Raw genomic sequence first — 17,463 nt, 5'->3', positions numbered from 1 at the left:
AACGCCTTCGCAAGGATTTCCACCTTCCACTCAATGGATCTGATCGCTTTCCAGCGGCATTCAACGAGGCGTGTTTTCCTTCATGACGTTACAAAGCTAGAAAGATTAGCCTTGATTTACTATCAATTAACAATGTCGTCGCATTATAGTCTGTCATTACGATGTGTGATATTCAGGTCATCACCGGCCTCGGCATACTTTTAACTGGCTATATCCTCCTTCCATGTGGACTAAACGCATACCACTGGCAACTCGCGGTATACCTGGCCTGGTTCTATGCAGTAACACACCTGTCTGGACTGTCGGTTCTTCGGACGCGTCTCAACAGATATATCTGGGCAAAGTACGTGCGATACGGCTTGATGCTTTCGCTCCTTATCTTTCTTGTCGTTGGAATGTTGCCCACCGGACTGTTCTTCGACCTTTCCAAGCCTGCTGTGTGCTACTTTTATCAGAGTGGCAACACTCCTCAAAGAGAGACACCAAAGGAGGACGATCCGGACTGGCAGGCAATGGTGCTTTCAGTGTTTCTGCTCATTTTTGGTTTCGTCACTCGCTCTATCAAGCTCTTTCGTCCTTTCTCGGCCACTCTCAGAACAAGGCTCAGACAACCGATTGGAGATTGGTCGGAGAAGAGTTTGAAAAGTCTCGCACGACCTCGCTCATCCCACGCTTAACTTGAGTCACTGAGAATCAACTTGGTCTTTAAACCGGTCTTGTCAGTATTCTTCATGCTCCGCCTCAGCTTTGACTTGTACAGCTCTACGATGTTCGAGGTAAGCAATGTCAATAACTTTGTAAACGATCTCGTCGCTCTGACAGAATCTATCAGGTGTACTGGCTTTTGGTGATCCTGTGGGCAACGCGAAGTTTTTGACGTCCGAAACTCCCCTCCAGATGACAAAGATGGTTCTCTGAAGTTGGAGGAGAATAGGTGGACATTCGGCCAGATATTGCCAGTCATCTTGCTGATTGGCCCAGCTTTCACAATCCTCGGCATATTTGCGTTTCATTTAACGAAAAAAGAGGCCCCCAGCTCTGGTCCACACATAGAACTGAACGGTTTTGATGAGGTCGGACAAAGGACAGCATCGGAAACAATCCCAACGCAAAGTCCTAGTCAAGATCTCGAAAGCAACGAATCTCCAATCGTAATCGAGCAGGTTGGTGGACGACCGAGGCTGAACCAGATGATTTAGCCACGGATATTGACTCCCAAAAGTTTGATTCCCATGGACTGAAAAATTACGGTGACACGCTTTGGCTGCCGACCTGTTTGGGATTTTTGTTTTTCAATGTCTGAGCGGCAACGCTTAACGCTTTTTCCATGGTATTCTTCTCTAGCGCGGGACCTGAAGAGGGCTGGACGTCATTGTATGAACTCTGGATCAGCGAGTTCGGCTTCATCTATCCTTTGTTTATCAGCTATCCCTGCGCTTGCACGACCCTAACTCGTCTTGGTTTAGGCATGAAGAGATGGCTGGTACACGTCCGGAGGCAATATCGTTTTCTTCGTATATGCTTCGTCTTTTACACCCTGGACTTCTTCATGCTTGTTTTGCCGCTTAGCGGTTTGGAACTTGGGTGGCTGTCTTACTTCGGGGGCCTCATTAGAATGTTTTCCATGTACTTTCTGAATGCCTTGTTTTCATTCAGGAAAGCACTATTGTATACTTGGATGGTTACAAATGTGGCACGTTGAGATGTGTGCCGTTAGAATATTTTGAATGTTCTAAATATATCTTTTCACCCGCGATTGACTAATCGCGTTGAATCAATAATAATGATCAACAGCTAAATTGACTACATTGACCAGTCAATAAAACAAGTACACAGGTACATGTAGTGGTTGGAGATGCCTTCTATTTTCATTTTCATATCTAGCCATCTATCTAATCCGCACCAGTCAACTCAAAGTAACGTCTGATCGCAGGCAAAAACTTCTGAGCCTGGCGGAACTCGCCCAGCTTAACGCGCATCTGGTCAAAGGCAAGCAGGACGGCCTGGTCGGAGCCGTCCGCGGTCTCCCGTTTCTCGGCGATGGGGACCTTCGCGTAGCGCTGCGAGAAGTGCGTGAGAAGCACGCGGCGGGCGCCCATGCGGTACGCAACGTCGAGGGCCTCGGACATGGTGGAGTGCTTCTTGGCGATGGCGTCGCCCTTCTTGTCGTCGTCGAAGGTGCTCTCGTGGATCAGGAGGGTGGCGCCCTTGCCGGCCTTGACGAGCGAATCGCTGGGCCGGCAGTCGCCCGAGAAGGCGATCTTCAGGCCCGAGGGGAAGGTGAAGACGGGAGCGTAGGAGTTTTGGCAGTGTTTGACGGGGACGAGGACGGCAGAGGCGAGCCTCGTTGGGTCGTCCTCGGGTAGTTTGGCGTCGTCCTTGGGCCAAACAACATTGCGAGCCTCGATGCGACGACCGTTTACAGTTTGGATATTTTCAATGCGACCATACTCCTGCAGAAACAGATGCATACTCACGGGGCAGTAGATAACAAGCCTGGGTTGAGGGCTGATATGTTCGGTGGCGTCGCACCATGCACGCAGTAGGCTCGCTGTGCCAAGATGGTGGTCTGCGTGCATGTGGCTAATGAATATGCAACGAAGATTCCGAAGAATCTGGACTAGTTCGTCAGCAGGGAAAGCTCGTCGCAGCTGACCCATTGTGTTTTCGCCAGCGTCAAGAATGTAGTTGCCATATTGCGGCACACGAATGAGTGTCGAAGAAACATTGCGATACTTGGATGGCAGAGCGGACCCAGTACCGAGGGGTATAATTTCGGCGTCTCTGTTGGGGATGTCCTTCTCAACTTGCTGAACCTCCGCCATAAACTTGGGCTCTTTGATCGCGGCCTTTGCCTCATCCGCGAGTGCCAGGACTTCTTCCGGAATTGCACCGGCTTCTTCAAACGTCGGGAACGGAAGAATTTCGTCATCTTTCATGCTGAAGCTCGGCGAGAGCATCGTCTTCATACCGACGCGGCCTGCTTGTACATTCGGGCCAATGAAAGACAGGTCTCGAACGCTGTTGTCAAAGTTGAGGAGAGGAAAGCGGTCTGGGTCGATTCGTCGTAGCTTTGCCAACAAAATGGCGCAAGACTCTATAGTCACCATGTTTGGGCTTGTCTGTGGGGCCAGGACGATGTGGTTCACATCAGGCCTCTCCCTCATGAAGCTTTGAATGCGGGTATCGTCGATGACAGTCGGACCGAGAAGCCAGTAGAAGATGGGCACATTTTCCATCAGGGTAGAGTTCTTCCATTCTGGCCTTGCAAGAAAAGATTCCACTGCCGACAAGCTTGGGATATCAACCAACGCAAACCCGCATGGCTTGATTCGCTCACCCAACACCATGTCAGGTGTCACATCGACACCATCTGCACCTTTGACAGTCTTTCCAGCTGCTAGATGCTTGAACTCAACTGGCTTGATGCCATATTGCTTGGCGAGTTGCGGATTGAACTTTCCTCGACGACCTCTGTTCTTGACAATATAACAAACAGACATATCGGATGGTTGCTTCGGGCTTGGAAGACGTACGACTTTAGTGGCGGGCCAGGGGAATCGCACGAGAACATCGATATCGGGGACGGGCCCCTTATCGCCAGGCAGAGGTCCCTTGTACCTCTCAATTTGCCCATTCTTTCTCACGAAAATAGTGGCGGGGAGGGAAACATTGTGCAGCTTCGTCTCACAAAGAGTATCCTTGCTCCAGTCCGAGTTGAACATGTCTTCCACCACAGCAGCGACACCTTCGCGATTGAGCCTTTCGTGTTCTTGTGGAGCCAGCGTGGGCTGGGTCGTGTGATCAGACGCCACTTGCTCATCCTCAGCAGCCATGACCTCATGGCTCCTCTTACGCGACCTAGCCTGAGGCTCACCGGCAACAACAGGGACTTTCCAGACCTGAATGGCATCATCCTCCCAGTCAGGGTTGGTGGCTTCGGGATTGGCAATCCTTGGATCGTCATGGCATTCAACGGGATGGATGGGCATGCCCTTCCTGAAGACGAAATACCTTGCCGTGGCGAGACTGTAGGTAAGGTTGCGGCCTCCATGAATCTCTATGCGCTCAGGGCCCTTCGTCTCCAGCAACGCCTTCTGGGACTGCTTCCTGGCCTGGTTCTGAGCCTCAATCTCCTTCCGACTGCCCTCGAGGACGTCGGCGACTGTGAGCATCATGCCAATCATCCCACCAGTGTATTCCCATTTCGTTTGACCAGACATGAACATGTTTTCCAACTTTGCCATGGCGACCTTGCGCTGACCCAACGCTCTTTGCGTACCCTCTGACAGATGTCCAAAGAGATACCTCCGATGGTCAAAGTGCAACAGCAAGCTGCCGCCCGTGTCCGCCGTCGGGGTCGTAGTAATTTGGACGTGATTCGTCATGTTTTCAACGCGCTCGTTTGGTTGCCAGGGAATAGGGGATTTTCGTATCGGCGGCCCTGTGAGCAGATAGAAGCGTAGAAACCAACGGCCTGGTGTCGCTCTATTCCAGTCGCTGGGGATCAGGTAGGCGGTCTTGCCACCAAATTGGTCTGGATTGCCTGTGTGGACGACCCTTGCCTTTTCTGATAGGTGAAATGGGCTGGTGTTGTAGCACAAACGGTTGATCGAAGCAATGAGCTCTTTGGGAGCACGTTTGAAATCGGCCTTGCCCAACAGAAATTCGTCAACGTTTTCAGGTTTGGACGGTCGTCGAGGTCGGGGCTCCAAGTTCCAGAGGCGTTTTCCACTTCCGCCCGATGAAGCTTGCTCGGGTTTTATTGTGTCCGCGGACCTTCTTCTCGGCGTCGTAGTGTTTGTGCTGGCTTTTGGCTTGACGGCGCGATGTTGCGCAGATGCTGCTTTGGCTGCTGGAGGAGGGGTGGGTCGAGGGGTAGGTCGTCGGGCTTCGTCGCGACTGTTCGGTCGAGAAGCGGAAGGCGGTTTGTCGAGTGGCTTCTGTCCGAGAGGCTTCGCAAAAAAAGGACGGGGTGCGGAGGGAGGCGCGCGGCGACGAAATGTTGGTCCAACGTTCGTCCGTCCACGTCCCAGAGGCATGGAGAAGGGGAAAAGAAAGAGTGTGTGGAGCGCGAGGCTCAAAGGGAGGGGAGGGTCTTGAAGAAAAACCCGCTGGTGGATATCAAGACATTGGAGAAGGGCAAAGAACTGCACGTCCAACGCCAGAGCCAAACGAGCACCTCGACGGGTTGAAGTGGAACCGAGTTCTGACTATCGCGGCAACGGCGAGTGACTCTTGCTGTACGACATCGGCGAGTGAATCGACAATGGGCGGCGTGGCTGTTGACGCAAAAAATTCATTCCATCCTTGCTGAGGTATCCCTGCAACGCCTCTGATAAGGGCTTATCGGAGGCGTTGAGCTGAGTCATCAACATGAGGAATGTACCCAACACTAGAATAGATGCAATTGCAATTGAACAAGCCAAGTTGGGATCCGAAAATAGAGGTAAAGAAGCTTATTCTTTTTTGAAGTCATATTCGAACCATGATATCTAACGCCCTTTTCAACCCTGAAGTGATACCTGCGCCAAACACCACCGCCATATTCGGCCCCAAAATCACATTCTGCACCATGGATATCCCGTTACCCCTCCAAATATGTCCGTCGACGCCGTCTCCCAAGCCAAATCATCATCACATTTCCCGATGTGCCGGCATCGTGTACCAAGTCTTTGACGCCCCCGACGTGTACTGCTGGTTCCGACTCAGCACGATCGCAACCATCTCCCGCGCAGAAGTGAGACGAGGTTGCGACTCATCATGCACACGGGGCCGCGAAGGGATCGTTGCCATCGTCACGACTTGCACCGCTGTGCGATGCAGTCATAACGCCTGACCCTGCCAACCCAGAGATGTTGTTGACAGAGCGGCACTGCGCTTGGTGGTGGTTTGCGCCGCGGATGCCGTGGGCCGGCTGCTTGCGGGGCCGAGGGGCTGTTGCATGTAGCCCAGCTCCGCGTCAAGCGGAGCTGATGCCGATGTGCGTTGTGGGAAGTGACTGCGGACGGAGGCAGCCCCGGGGAGTGTTGCTACACCGCCGAGAAGGAGGAGAGCTGATGAGGATGATCGGATGGCGCTCATGATGATTATGCACTGTTGAAACTTGGGAGTGTGGATGGTTGCAACTGTTGTGCTTTCAAGTGGAAGTTCTCTTGAGTTGGAATCGACTGAGAACTCGAAGTGTCGAGACCTGAATACTTATACTCGAGTCTGGATCTGTTGAGACGGCATAGCTGCAACCTCACCATCCCTCCCTCGAAAATCGATACCCGACCGTTCCTGGCAAGCGGCCACTCGGCGGCATTCCATTCACATTTGCAAAGCACCTGCATGGAGAAACAAGGCCAATAACGGGCCGAGCCCACGGCCCCATCAGGCCATGCACCGTGTCGATGGCACGACGGGAATGGCGGGGGTGGAACGTGTTTGCGAAGCTGAGGGCGTACCGAGTATGAGCCGAATGGGGAATCGAAAGAATGCCGTCTCAGGTTCCGTGCCTCTCCCCCCCACGGGCGGTTTCCTCTCTGTTGATAACCGTGTAACCTCGATAACCATGCATGGCCACTCGGGGAACGTTGTTGTCTCTGCCCGTCTCTCAACGCACCATCTCAACTGGTTCGATGCTGTTTAAGAAAACAGCCCACGACTCTCGCTAACCACCAGATGTGGTCCCCTCCCCGCCCGCGGCCGCTGTTGAGACATTCATCTCGCCGCTGCAGCCCAACCCCAACAACGCGGGCATGCGAACAAGAGACACCCGTCGCGCTTGATAACTGGCCATGTTCTGCATCTCGAACTCAGAATCATGCGCTCAGAATTCTTTGTGGTGTGGTGGTGAAGTCAATTTGCCATCAACCAAAACACAGCAGCGACGGAGGCGTCCTCACAAATACCGATCCTCAGATGTCCCGTCGATCTCTTAGTCGCCTGTCTGGGCCTATTGCAGTGCCGTAGGCCGCTCCCGAAGCAATGCATCTATCAGGTCGAGGCAACCTTATCTTATCGAGCCATCCCGCCATCACATCCCGCCATCCATGATCCCCCACCCGGCGTCCAAGCATCTCCACATTGAGTTCCATGTGGAGGTTCCTGTCCTGGCCCCCGACCTGTCACTTGGCTTCCGAGTTCCGATTTCCATCCCCCGAGCCTCAGCCCGGGTCGAATCCCAGCTTACGGAACGAATTACCAATGGCCAATTTGTCAACGACAATAGCTTCTCGCAAGCCGGAACGCATCTCAAATCCCCCAGACAGCTAGATTTTGCACCAGAAAGGACCCTAACCCAACCCCAAATCCGGCCCGCCAAGTCAATTGCATCATGGACAAGGGCCCCTCCTCGAACCCTGCCACCACCTCTTCAACCCCTCCATGCCCCTCCACATCTGGCCCCCCTCGGCGTAGACTCCACCATCCGAGAAGCTAGGCCGGCAGCTATCGGTAATGGGTAAGCATCAGTAAGGGACACCAACTGAGAAGTGACTGCCTTTCCGCTTTGTGTTTCCAAACGTCCTCGAGAGAAAGTGGGTTCTTCCAACGCATCCCGCAATCGCAGAATTGACTCGCGCCCGCTCCCCGTTTCGTGACCCGCGATATATAACCCACATAACCTCCCGCGCAAACAAAGCCATGCCAAACGTCCGCCCTCTCCTCCTCCGTCTCTCCACGATACCCTTCTCCCGCCCATCGCCCTCCCTCGTCCTCCGCAACAGCCGCCGCGCATTCTCCAAAATGGCCCAGCAAAACACAAAATTCGAAGGCGGCTCCTCCGCCACGCACAACCCCCACCCAGACTTCAAGTCCGTCGAGGCGACACGGCCCCCCTTCGACCCCTCCCTCAACGTCCGCTTCACAAAGACAATCGACCCGGACTGGAAATACGGCTCCGGCGCCAACGCCCTCGGCCAGTCCGCCGCCGCGCACGTCTCCATCGACCCGCACGAGGAGGGCCGCCCCGCGGGCTTCAACTACAAGCTGCTCATCTCGGGCGTCGTCCCGCGCCCCATCGCCTTCCTCTCCACCCGCTCCGCCGACGGCTCCGTCACCAACCTCGCCCCCTTCAGCTACTTCAACATGGTCAACCACGACCCGCCCCTCTTCGTCGTCGGCTTCGCCGCCTCCGTCGACAAGCCCAAGGACTCGCTCAAGTGCCTGCTCGAGAGCAAGGAGTGCGTCATCAACATCATCTCCGAGGGCTTCCTCGAGGCCGCCAACGCCACGAGCGTCAACGCGCCCTACGGCAAGAGCGAGTGGGACGTCAGCGGCCTGACGCCCGTGTCCGACTGCAAGCACGTCAAGGCTGCGCGCGTCAAGGAGGCCATCTTCAGCATCGAGGGCGTGCTGGACTCGTTTAAGGAGTACGACTCAAGAGCCACGCCGGGAAAGAAGAGCGGCGTCGTATGTATCATCGAGGGAAAGAACTTTTGGGTCAGGGAGGATGCCATCAACGAGCAGAGGAACATCATTGATCCTACGGTGAGTTGTTGCAGTCGTTCATCACTAACAGGGATGCTGATGCTGACGTTTAATAGGTTCTCCGCCCGGTAAGCAGACTTGGCGGCATCACGTACGGTCGTACCACCGAGGTCCTTGAGATTCCCCGCGCGGACTGGGACAAGAACATTGGCGGCGAAGAGGGGTACCAGAAGATCAAGAACGCACAATAGAATATCTGAGATGTAGTGACGACACGTGAGAGAACATATAGACGGGGCAACCAGAGAAAGTAATGACACAGCAACTCATGCGGCGGCCCGTGAAGGCGTCCGGCGGATATATAGAATGCAGAAATGGAAATACAAGGACACGGTATATACCCATGCCGTCAACCCCAAGACCGAACTCCAGAAAGGCATAACCTGGTATCTGACCGTTTTTCATGCAAGTCATACTCCCCTCCTTCGGGTCCAAGTCATTATAAAACGCTGGCTTTATAGGTAGATACTCTGCCCTTGCTTTGAGACGATGAACTCGCAGCCCAGTTGGGCCACCTCTTCGTGGGCCCGCAGCTCATTCAGGATTACATCTCTTGTGTTGCGTCCGTCGAAACGCTCTTTGACGTGAATGATTACGATTTTGAGGCCTTTCAGGGGAAGGCCCAGCTGATGTCCGTCTTCAGACTCGCTGACGCCGAGCTCCGCCTCTCTCAGCGACAGCTCTTGGGTGGGCGTAGTAAGATGGGGGCTCTCCACAGATGTTGCAGCGGGCGGAAGTGGCGGCACGTGGGATATGTCTGCGGACACAGCGCGTCTTGCTACCGATTTCGGGCTGATAGGGGACTCGTCGCCGCTAGCCAGACGGCCGAACGCCCCGCCTGTCCTACGGCGAGGAATGGTGTCTGCATCGGCCACCCGTTTGCGTTTGCGTGATGGATGAGGTGCGTCCCGAACATTTTCAACTTCCTGAGCTAGATTGCCCAGTTCTTCGATCAGAAAGCTGGGTTTCAGGTGGCCGAAGAGACGGTCCACAGACTGCGAATCGTCGTAGGAGCATTCGATGAAGATCGCGCCGAGTTGACCTGATACGATTCTGGGGGCGGCTTCCTGCCATACAAAATGATTTCGGGGGGACAACGAGAGCGAATCTGGTTCAACGTCACCGAAAATGAGGATCTGATGGTTCGTGGCGAGATCAAGGATGAAGTAGGCTGAAGAATCGACGACGCAGATGCTTGCTTGAGGTTCCGGCGCAATGGAGTGGTTGCGCGCTGTACTGGCGATGTTGTAGGGAAGGATGCGTGGCGATGCAACGGAGGCGGCGTCAACAGAACCGTAACGTAGTGGCGTCGCAGTCGAGGACGTCGAGCCGCGGTGAGGGTGGCGTTCGACACAGTGGCCGTGTGAGATGGCGTGAGCCTTTACCGCAATGCGGTCGGCGACCTCGAGGTAGCCTTTGGCTTCGCCTTCGCCAATCGCCGGTGAGCCGCCTTCGACAAGCCTAGTGAAATTTACGAGACCTGCGCCGTTGTTCTCGTCTGACAGGTTAGGCCAGATTATATTATTGAAAATATGACTCTTGAGGGCGTCAACGGCATAGGGCAGGGCAGCCACGCGTTTTGGGCGGGTAAGTCCAGCAGTATTGATGACAAGTCCGGCGAAGTGGTCCAGATGAGGATGTGTGATGAGATAGGTGTCGATGAGAGATTTGGTTATATACGACGCGATAATTGACGGATATAGGACCGGCGCATCCGGGGGGAGCATCCCCGCGGTCAGCTCCAGCCCGGCAAATGGGCCTTCTTTCAGGATATACGGAAGGGGAACCTGCCCACCAAGACCCGGAGGTGTCGTTTCCTCAAGTATGCGGGTGATGGCGGAGAGACCAACACCGGCATCGACAGAGATGAGAGAGCCTTTGGTCCACCCGGAAGCGACTGAACGAACCAAGAGGGAGGTCGTATTGTTTTCTTGGGGACCGCCGCCGGCGCCCTGCAGCGGGTTAGTGGGGTGCGACGACTCAGATGCATATCAACGAGGGGATTTCGTGAAGTGCGACAGGTCGCAGTCTATTGGTCAGCGCCTCATTATATCGATCTCAAGATTCATAGTATCTTTGAGGTATTTCTTGAGGTTTGCTGATATGCGTGGTACCCGATGTGCACTTGCAGATTCAGGTTGGCTCGCGGCTGCAGAATGAGTTGCCTATTCGGTACGATTGGGGTCCCGATAAAGACGACTGCATGAACGGCAGAGAATGCGCCGCCCGGTTGGGTCGGGTTGACTGCGCGGCTGTCCATTGCGACTAATATCGACTCCCATCAACGAGAAATGGCGGTCGAGTGTAGCCAGCGAAGAAACTAATTGCGCCGCTGGGCCGAACAGGAGGCAGACAACGTGACGGGCAGCAGTTTCGGGATGCGAAGGACGACGGATGATGACGAATGAAGACCATAAACAACAGCAACAGAAGACGAAAAAAGGCGACAAAGATGAGATGGACGTACCAGAACAATGACCTGAAGAGACGGCCGACGAGCCTTTTCCGGCTCCCCGTTCGTGTCTGCCATGATGGGGTCTTCTCAGCCCGAGGCGCAATGCAGATTCACGTTATGAGATGCGTGTGAGAAGATTAAGATTTCTGCCAGTGGTGACAGCGCAGCCAATGCCGCTTCGAAAGCCACCACCCGCCAATACAGAATTGCCGCGATGAGGTAATGGGGCGCGTGGACGTGACAGGAGGAGGGACGGTACGGCACGGCAAATGGACTTGGCGCAAAATGCGACGTTCAGATGCGCGCGTGTTGGGTTGCTGTATCGCGGAGGCCGGCGCAACTTTAGCGGAAGTATGAGTGGTGGTCGCAACGACTAGCAGGTCCAGGATGAACAGCCTGAAGGGATGATGAGCGGACGATGAAAGATTTTGAGGCGAACCGTGATGGTTGTTGTCGGTGAGTGATGGTTGGTCGGCAACTGAAGGGAGCTATCCAGGTGTAAGGCACGACGAGGTTGAGGCGAGGCGAGGAAGTCAAAAGGTAAGACAGCCTTTTCCAGAAGAGTCGTAGTAGCCTTCGGGGTGGGCTTGTTCCCCCGAGGACATCAGCCTGCGAAAAATATGAGGAGGCTAGAAGAGAAGGACACCGTTTCGAAGCAGCGAATCGAAACAAGGGCTGGGGCGCAGGTCAGGTCAGGTTAAGGTAGATCGGGTCTGATGTTTGCGCCTACGCCGCCCTCTTTCCCTTTTGATCCCTTTTTTTCCCTTTACCTCTTTCTCAAATGTCCTTCTTGCTGGCTGTCGGCGATTGGCGACGGCGACGGCCTCCACACAGCTCGGTGGTCCCAGGTCCCTGGGAGGAAATGGGGATTGGGGAATGGGGGGGATGGAGACGGTATGGACGGCTTCCCCGATGCGCCGGCCGACGACGTCGTGCACGACGCACGCAGTGAGTGGATTTGGCGGCAAGCGCCCCTCCGCGGTCGTCGGTTGCGCGTAGTGCTGCTTGGGTAAACGTAACGTAGGTAAGGTAGATAAGGTAAGGTGCGGTGCGGTGCGGATACGGGACCGCTGCAGAGGATTAATTGATTGTGGATTCCGGCCTCTTGGGTGTAAGGTATTAAGGTCGGGTAGGTTGGGGTGCGGATGATGGTGTGTTTAAGTCCGATGAGCTGGTTTTTTGTCAATGGCTTTGTTCGGGGGGTAGGGCGTTGACTTCAGCAAAAGGTTGTAAGAGAAAACGAGAAAGAAGTAGCAGGGAACAAAGGGCAGAGGCAACGGCCGAAGAAAGGCCAAAAGGTAAAGCAGAGAGAAGCACACACCTCGGTCGGATGCAGTGACAATGGAGCGGGCGTCGCCAGAAATGTTTGTGCTCTCTCTCTCTCTGTGCTCTGTTGCTACCTTGGCTGCTGCTGCAGCAATGCAGGTGCGAGTGCAGCACAGGAGGTGAGAGGTGCCGGGTGTGTGTGTGTGTGTGTGTCGGTGCTAGCTGCTGCTGCTGCTGCTGAGGTGCTGCTTGGAGGATTAGCGCTGCAATGTGCTTCCACTCGCAACTTGGGTGGGAAGATACCTGCTGGAAAGGGCGGATCCTGACAGTCAATGTCAAATGTTCTGCAGCTTGAGGTGAGTGAGATGCAGCATCCGGCTGTAGATTGCTCCTAGTGGGTGCCCTGCTGCAGTGTGGTAGGTGCTCAGCTGGCTCGTGCTCAGCTCCCCAGATGCTCCCCAAGGCGTGTGGTGAATCTGAGATCCAGGCTGAAGATGCGATGCGGCAAGTGGTGCCGTGATGAAGTGCAGGTGCTTGTTATGGTTGGTTGATCGGTTGGTTGTTTAGTCAGGGCAGGTACTCAGTAGGTAGGTAGGCGGTGGTGTTGGTTGTTTGGCTGCAGTGATGTAGGTTGTTGCCGTTGTATCGCGACTTCAGTCCTGCCGGCTATTGCTCACGCGCAGAAGGTAGCTCCAAGTTCTTTCCTTCCCGCCAACTCGTGCGTGTCGTGGTAGCTTTCTTCCGGCTGTCAGGGTCCTAGGCAATGAACCACCTCATCGAAAAAGGCAAGAACCACTGAGAGTTCCGGCTGCCGTTTCCCGAAGCTGTCGGGTCGGAAGCTGTCCCTCACCCTCTTTGCGCTTGCCTGCCGTCGTGACCTCCGTCCTTCCTGCTCTTTCTTTGGACGTTGGGCTGGCTGCCTTCCAATTCTGGTATTTCACCTTAACCAAGGTTGAACTCTGCACGACGTGATGCTGCCCGTCATTGGCCTTTCTCGCGCCAATTCTCGCTCTAGTCTCGGCTCTCGTCTTCGTCTCTTCCTCGATCTCGAACCCAATTGCAGGCCAGTTGCCCCAAAGCCTGCTGTTCTTCGTCCTCACTCTGGTCTCTGCTCGCAATGTATCGCCTCGTCTTGCTCAACCCAGAAAAGCACAATCCCAGAAGCGACGAAGATCACCCGGTTACACCCCAGGCTAAGCTTCAACCCAGTGTTCCAGCTCTGTGCCGTCTGATGTCCGATCGCCAATGGCTCGCGGGGGAGACCGGGCTTCGAAGCCGAGCAATCAATCCCAACCTTGGGACGAAGCAAATCACTTCCACGAGGCAGCGTCACCCTTTCCTCGGATCCCTGGCACCCTCTTCGCAGCGCGCGATGTTGCCTCTGCGTATCCGGTTATCAATGCGATGGCCCTCTGCGAGCGTAACAGACTTTGAGTCTACAGCGAACCGTCAAGTCAGAGAAGGAAAATAGAACAACAGAAACAAAGTCTCCAAGTCAGGCCAGAGTTTCTCGTGCCAGAAGTCGAGTCAAAATTGCCTCATCGGCCTTTCGAGAACAACCATGTCCACCTCCTTCATGACAAACGACAGAAGACAATGACGACAAGCCGACAAGGACCGCGCTCTCATATTTGTATCTACCGTACCTCGACTTCCACGCGAAAACGCCTCTTAGTACGTGGCTATCCCGTCCTGCCAATGCTCTGACTAACCCACGATTACATTGTTTGCCTTGCGCCATCATCTGCACCACCACCTGCAACTGCCCTCGTTGTGTTTCGTCTCTTGCGTCCCGCGCCGACGCCGACGCCGCTGTGCGCCCTGCTCGCTTACATTCCGGTCTTACCAGTTCAGCCCTGGAACCGACGGGCACACAAGAACGGTCGACAACGACCGCGGAATCGATTGGGCGGATCACTTGCACTTGCTCTGTCGATACAAGCGCCATGGACACGCCGTCTTCAGCGAGGAGACTTCAGTCGTCGTCACGCAGCTCTGCATCCATGCTGCACTAGCGCCTCACCCGCCTTCGGCCTCGCCGCTGCAGTTGGGTGCCAGCGATTCCCACCAGCCAAACCTGCGACTCATTTGTCCACATCTACAACCCGCTTTCAACCTTCGTTGCTCCGACATTGCTTGCGCTATGCTGAATTCTGTCTGCTCACAAACCATGCCATAATGCGGACGAAAGTCCATCACGATGCTCACCCAATCCATGTCGCTGCATCCATTGGCGCCTCTAGCGTGCCATGAGGCTGTCCCTGATGGAAACTTTCTTATGTGGAAAGCCCCGCTCTTCAAGGGTGCCACAGCCGCCTTCATCACCCAAATTCTCCTCCGGTTCCCCCTCCCCCTCCCCGGCCGCCGCCGTGCAAGCCCTGCGGGCGGCTGTCCAAGCTTTCCCAATCTCTTCGAATCCTCTTTTCACGATCAAATCGTGGCCATTAGCGTGAGCGCGTGCTCTGCGCCGCCCTCTCATGCCCGGCCGTTTGGGACCGTTGTCTGACAGGGCGTTTGCGGCTGCCCCGGTCCAACAACTCCAATACTTGGCAAGCCCTTGGCTTGAGCCTGGATAGTGAGTCAGGTCTCACAGCCGCAACAACGGGGAAAGCATGTACGCGCTCCTTAGCGGGACTTTTTGATATATGTGTCTGTCTACTTTTGTCTACCTGGCCCGGTGGCTACCGGCCTTTGTGCTCCGAAATATTTTCCGTCATCCCATACACCCTTGTCAAGTTGACAAGATTAAGTCTAAGTAAACAAAGATACGCTGGCAAATTGCTCGAGGTCCTAGCTCGAGACGAAAGAGAGGATGAATAAACTATATACAGAATGGCGCACAAAGACACCGAGGTCTCCATCTGCAGAATGGTTTCAGGGCCAGCCAACAGACCAAGGCTGCGTGGGACGTGCCCAGTCCAGTGCCGAGAACCGAAGGACGGATCATGAGATTGATCTGCACTGACGGCGCTGGCGTTTATGGCTGTCGTCCAACTCACACTCGTCCACCAGGCAGCGTTGGCGCTTATTGCCGTTTGTTTCGGCCAGCTCAGCGTTGCGCCCGTCATCCTCAGCCTTGCGGCGCGGTGTCTTCCTAGTGGTCTTGGTATCGTCCACTGCGCTCTGAGGAGCTTCCTCATCCTCGCTGAAGATCTCCTCGCAATCGGCCAACCGAGCAAGCGCTCTTGACCCGGCGTCCCTCTGCGCCTTTGCCCGCTTCTTCCTCTCGTTCACCTTTTTGACGTACCAGCCTAGGTCGCCCCTGTGCTGATCGATTGATATCCCGCCGCGGGAATCCCGCATCTGCTGCCGGACACCGGTCTCCAGGGCGAGATGTTTGGTAGTCAGGGTGTACCATAGCTTCTGCTGCTTTTCAACAACGCGGTTCTCCGTAGGCAGGCCGAGAACCTTGTTCGTCTCGCAGAGTGCCCTCCACTCCTCGTAGCCCTGCTTCTGCGCCTCTCGCCAGTTCTCGTACTCCATGACCATCTCGTCGCCGTCCCGGTTCATGGCCATCGGGTTCTTCTCTTCCTTCTCAAAATGTCTCGCGTCAGGGCGCATGTCGAAGGCTTCCGAGATCTCGAAGAGGTCAAAGCACCGGTCCATACAGTACAGATGCATGTACCCGGCGTTGAAGAACGGGTTGTACTCCTTACCGGAAGACTCTGGCCGCTCGTCGAAGCAGACCCTCCAGAAGCCCTTCAGAATGGTGCCCGTCGGCACGGGGCAGCCGTTCCAGCGGCATTTGAGCGTTCTCGGGTCCGGGACGCGGCTGGTGCAGCCGTGCGGATGGTTCTGTATCCAGATAGTGAGAGGGAGTGAGAGGCGCTTACGCTCCGTCATGTAGTGCAGGAGCTCGTCACGCGAGAAGCGGCACTCGGGTTTCCATTCGCCGGTGGGCCTGTACTGGAAGAGAGGCTTGGTCGCGGGAGAAGGGCCGCCCCAGTCCGGCGTCGCGGGGGGCACGGCGTACCAGTCTGAGGCGTCGATGTCTTTTGCCTTCGCGGGACGGGGGATGCGTTTGATTACCTTGCCGTTGACGACTGGCGGCGTTGTGTCGCGGGCGGAGGGCGCCGGGGAGGCGGTTGTTGAGGGGACTGGGGTGGCGAGCAGTTGGCCCTGGAAGTCGACTATGCTTGAGGGTGCGAAGCTGACAGACGGCTCGACGCTGCAGCGCTCGGACTTGATGAAGGTGGGAGATGCCGGGGCGATTGGCTGTGGGCGCTGGAGTGTTGTCGTTGCTGTCGAGAGTGTAGTTGAAGGGAACGGCGGGGGATAGATGGACTGCGGTGAGGTTAGGGAGACGGCTGGCGGAAGAGTGGAGAGGAGGGATACCGCCTCTTCGTCGAATGTGAATGGGATTTCACCGGTTGAGACGGTAGAGAGGTCTGAGAAGAAAGAGTCGGTGGTGGTCAGGGCGGTGGATGTCTTTGTCTCGGGGACGGAGACTTCGGGTAAAGTGAACAAGTCAAGGTCGAGGTTTGGGGCAGTTGGCCAGGTGAAAGACGCCGTTTCGATGTCGTTTGTGGCCCATGTTGAAGGGAAGGAGAAGAGGGAGGCGTCGGTACCTTGGTGAGGCTCAGCCGGGGCTGAGAGGTCGGCCATGAGGGAGAAGAAGATATCCTCGGGACAGGCCTCTTTGTCCTCGTTGGGGGGTGCCGAGGGTAGCACGAGCGTGGAGGGAGGTTGTACGCCCTCGGGCCGCTGGATGAAGAGGTTGGATGGTTGGATCGTCGGCTCGACGTAATCACCAATGTCGATGTCTCTGAAGATTGATGTGAAATCATCCTCTAGAGGGTTCGTTTCTGTTGGTGGAGGCGTTGCGCCTGTTGGTTGTGAGGAGGGCAACGGGCTGCCTGAAGACGCGTCCGGGGCCGGCCCGGCGCAGGCGTCGAAGTCGAAAAAGAGATTCGGGTCGGAGAAGTCATCGAATGATGTAGACGGCATGTCGAAGGTGGAATCGAAGCTGTCGAAGTCCATGTTCTCCATTTTGACCTTAACTGCAACGTCGCTCTTCTGGCGCTTTCGTCTGTCGACTGCTCTCCGAGTCGTAACTTCGTTTTCGAAAAATGGTATTAGAATTAGGTGGTGAGAATCGAATGGAATGTTTAGAATGCTGCGGTGTGTCTGAATCAGGAAGTGTGTGATCAAGAGCTGCGGGCGATCAAGTTTAAATGTTCTGGGGCAGGATTCGTCGTTTGGGTCATTCCCCGTGCTGTCAAGAGTGAAGAAAGAGCATTGTCTCTTTGGCCGAGTTCGTGGATAAA

The 17,463-nt window shown here is 55.3% G+C and overlaps 5 protein-coding genes across 5 annotated transcripts; 1 reads left to right on the top strand and 4 right to left on the bottom strand.

Moving 5' to 3' along the window:
• Nucleotides 1–1,892: 1,892 nt before the first annotated feature.
• Nucleotides 1,893–4,388, bottom strand: GCG54_00007768 (Ribonuclease Z 1; the record flags this gene model as incomplete). Its single annotated transcript, XM_045407745.1, has 1 exon — nucleotides 1,893–4,388. One exon carries the CDS (start codon nucleotides 4,386–4,388, stop codon nucleotides 1,893–1,895), a length of 2,496 nt encoding a protein of 831 aa, XP_045259480.1.
• Nucleotides 4,389–5,826: 1,438 nt separating this feature from the next.
• Nucleotides 5,827–6,084, bottom strand: GCG54_00007767 (uncharacterized protein; the record flags this gene model as incomplete). Its single annotated transcript, XM_045407744.1, has 1 exon — nucleotides 5,827–6,084. One exon carries the CDS (start codon nucleotides 6,082–6,084, stop codon nucleotides 5,827–5,829), a length of 258 nt encoding a protein of 85 aa, XP_045259479.1.
• A 1,545-nt stretch (nucleotides 6,085–7,629) lies between these two features.
• GCG54_00007766 (uncharacterized protein) lies at nucleotides 7,630–8,666 on the top strand (the record flags this gene model as incomplete). Its single annotated transcript, XM_045407743.1, has 2 exons — nucleotides 7,630–8,475; nucleotides 8,532–8,666. The coding sequence occupies 2 exons, from the start codon at nucleotides 7,630–7,632 to the stop codon at nucleotides 8,664–8,666; spliced, it is 981 nt and encodes a 326-aa protein (XP_045259478.1).
• A 264-nt stretch (nucleotides 8,667–8,930) lies between these two features.
• Nucleotides 8,931–11,005, bottom strand: GCG54_00007765 (3' 5'-cyclic-nucleotide phosphodiesterase 1; the record flags this gene model as incomplete). The annotated part of the gene is made up of 2 exons (XM_045407742.1): nucleotides 8,931–10,427; nucleotides 10,943–11,005. 2 exons carry the CDS (start codon nucleotides 11,003–11,005, stop codon nucleotides 8,931–8,933), a joined length of 1,560 nt encoding a protein of 519 aa, XP_045259477.1.
• Nucleotides 11,006–15,139: 4,134 nt separating this feature from the next.
• Nucleotides 15,140–17,185, bottom strand: GCG54_00007764 (uncharacterized protein; the record flags this gene model as incomplete). Its single annotated transcript, XM_045407741.1, has 1 exon — nucleotides 15,140–17,185. The coding sequence occupies one exon, from the start codon at nucleotides 17,183–17,185 to the stop codon at nucleotides 15,140–15,142; it is 2,046 nt and encodes a 681-aa protein (XP_045259476.1).
• Nucleotides 17,186–17,463: the final 278 nt, after the last annotated feature.

Source organism: Colletotrichum gloeosporioides (assembly GCF_011800055.1).
Source record: "Colletotrichum gloeosporioides strain Lc1 chromosome Unknown consensus_77, whole genome shotgun sequence".
In the NCBI taxonomy this organism is placed as follows: Eukaryota; Fungi; Ascomycota; class Sordariomycetes; order Glomerellales; family Glomerellaceae; genus Colletotrichum; species Colletotrichum gloeosporioides.
Note: the sequence above shows the minus strand (reverse complement) of the source record. Positions and strands in the feature narration are given on the sequence as shown.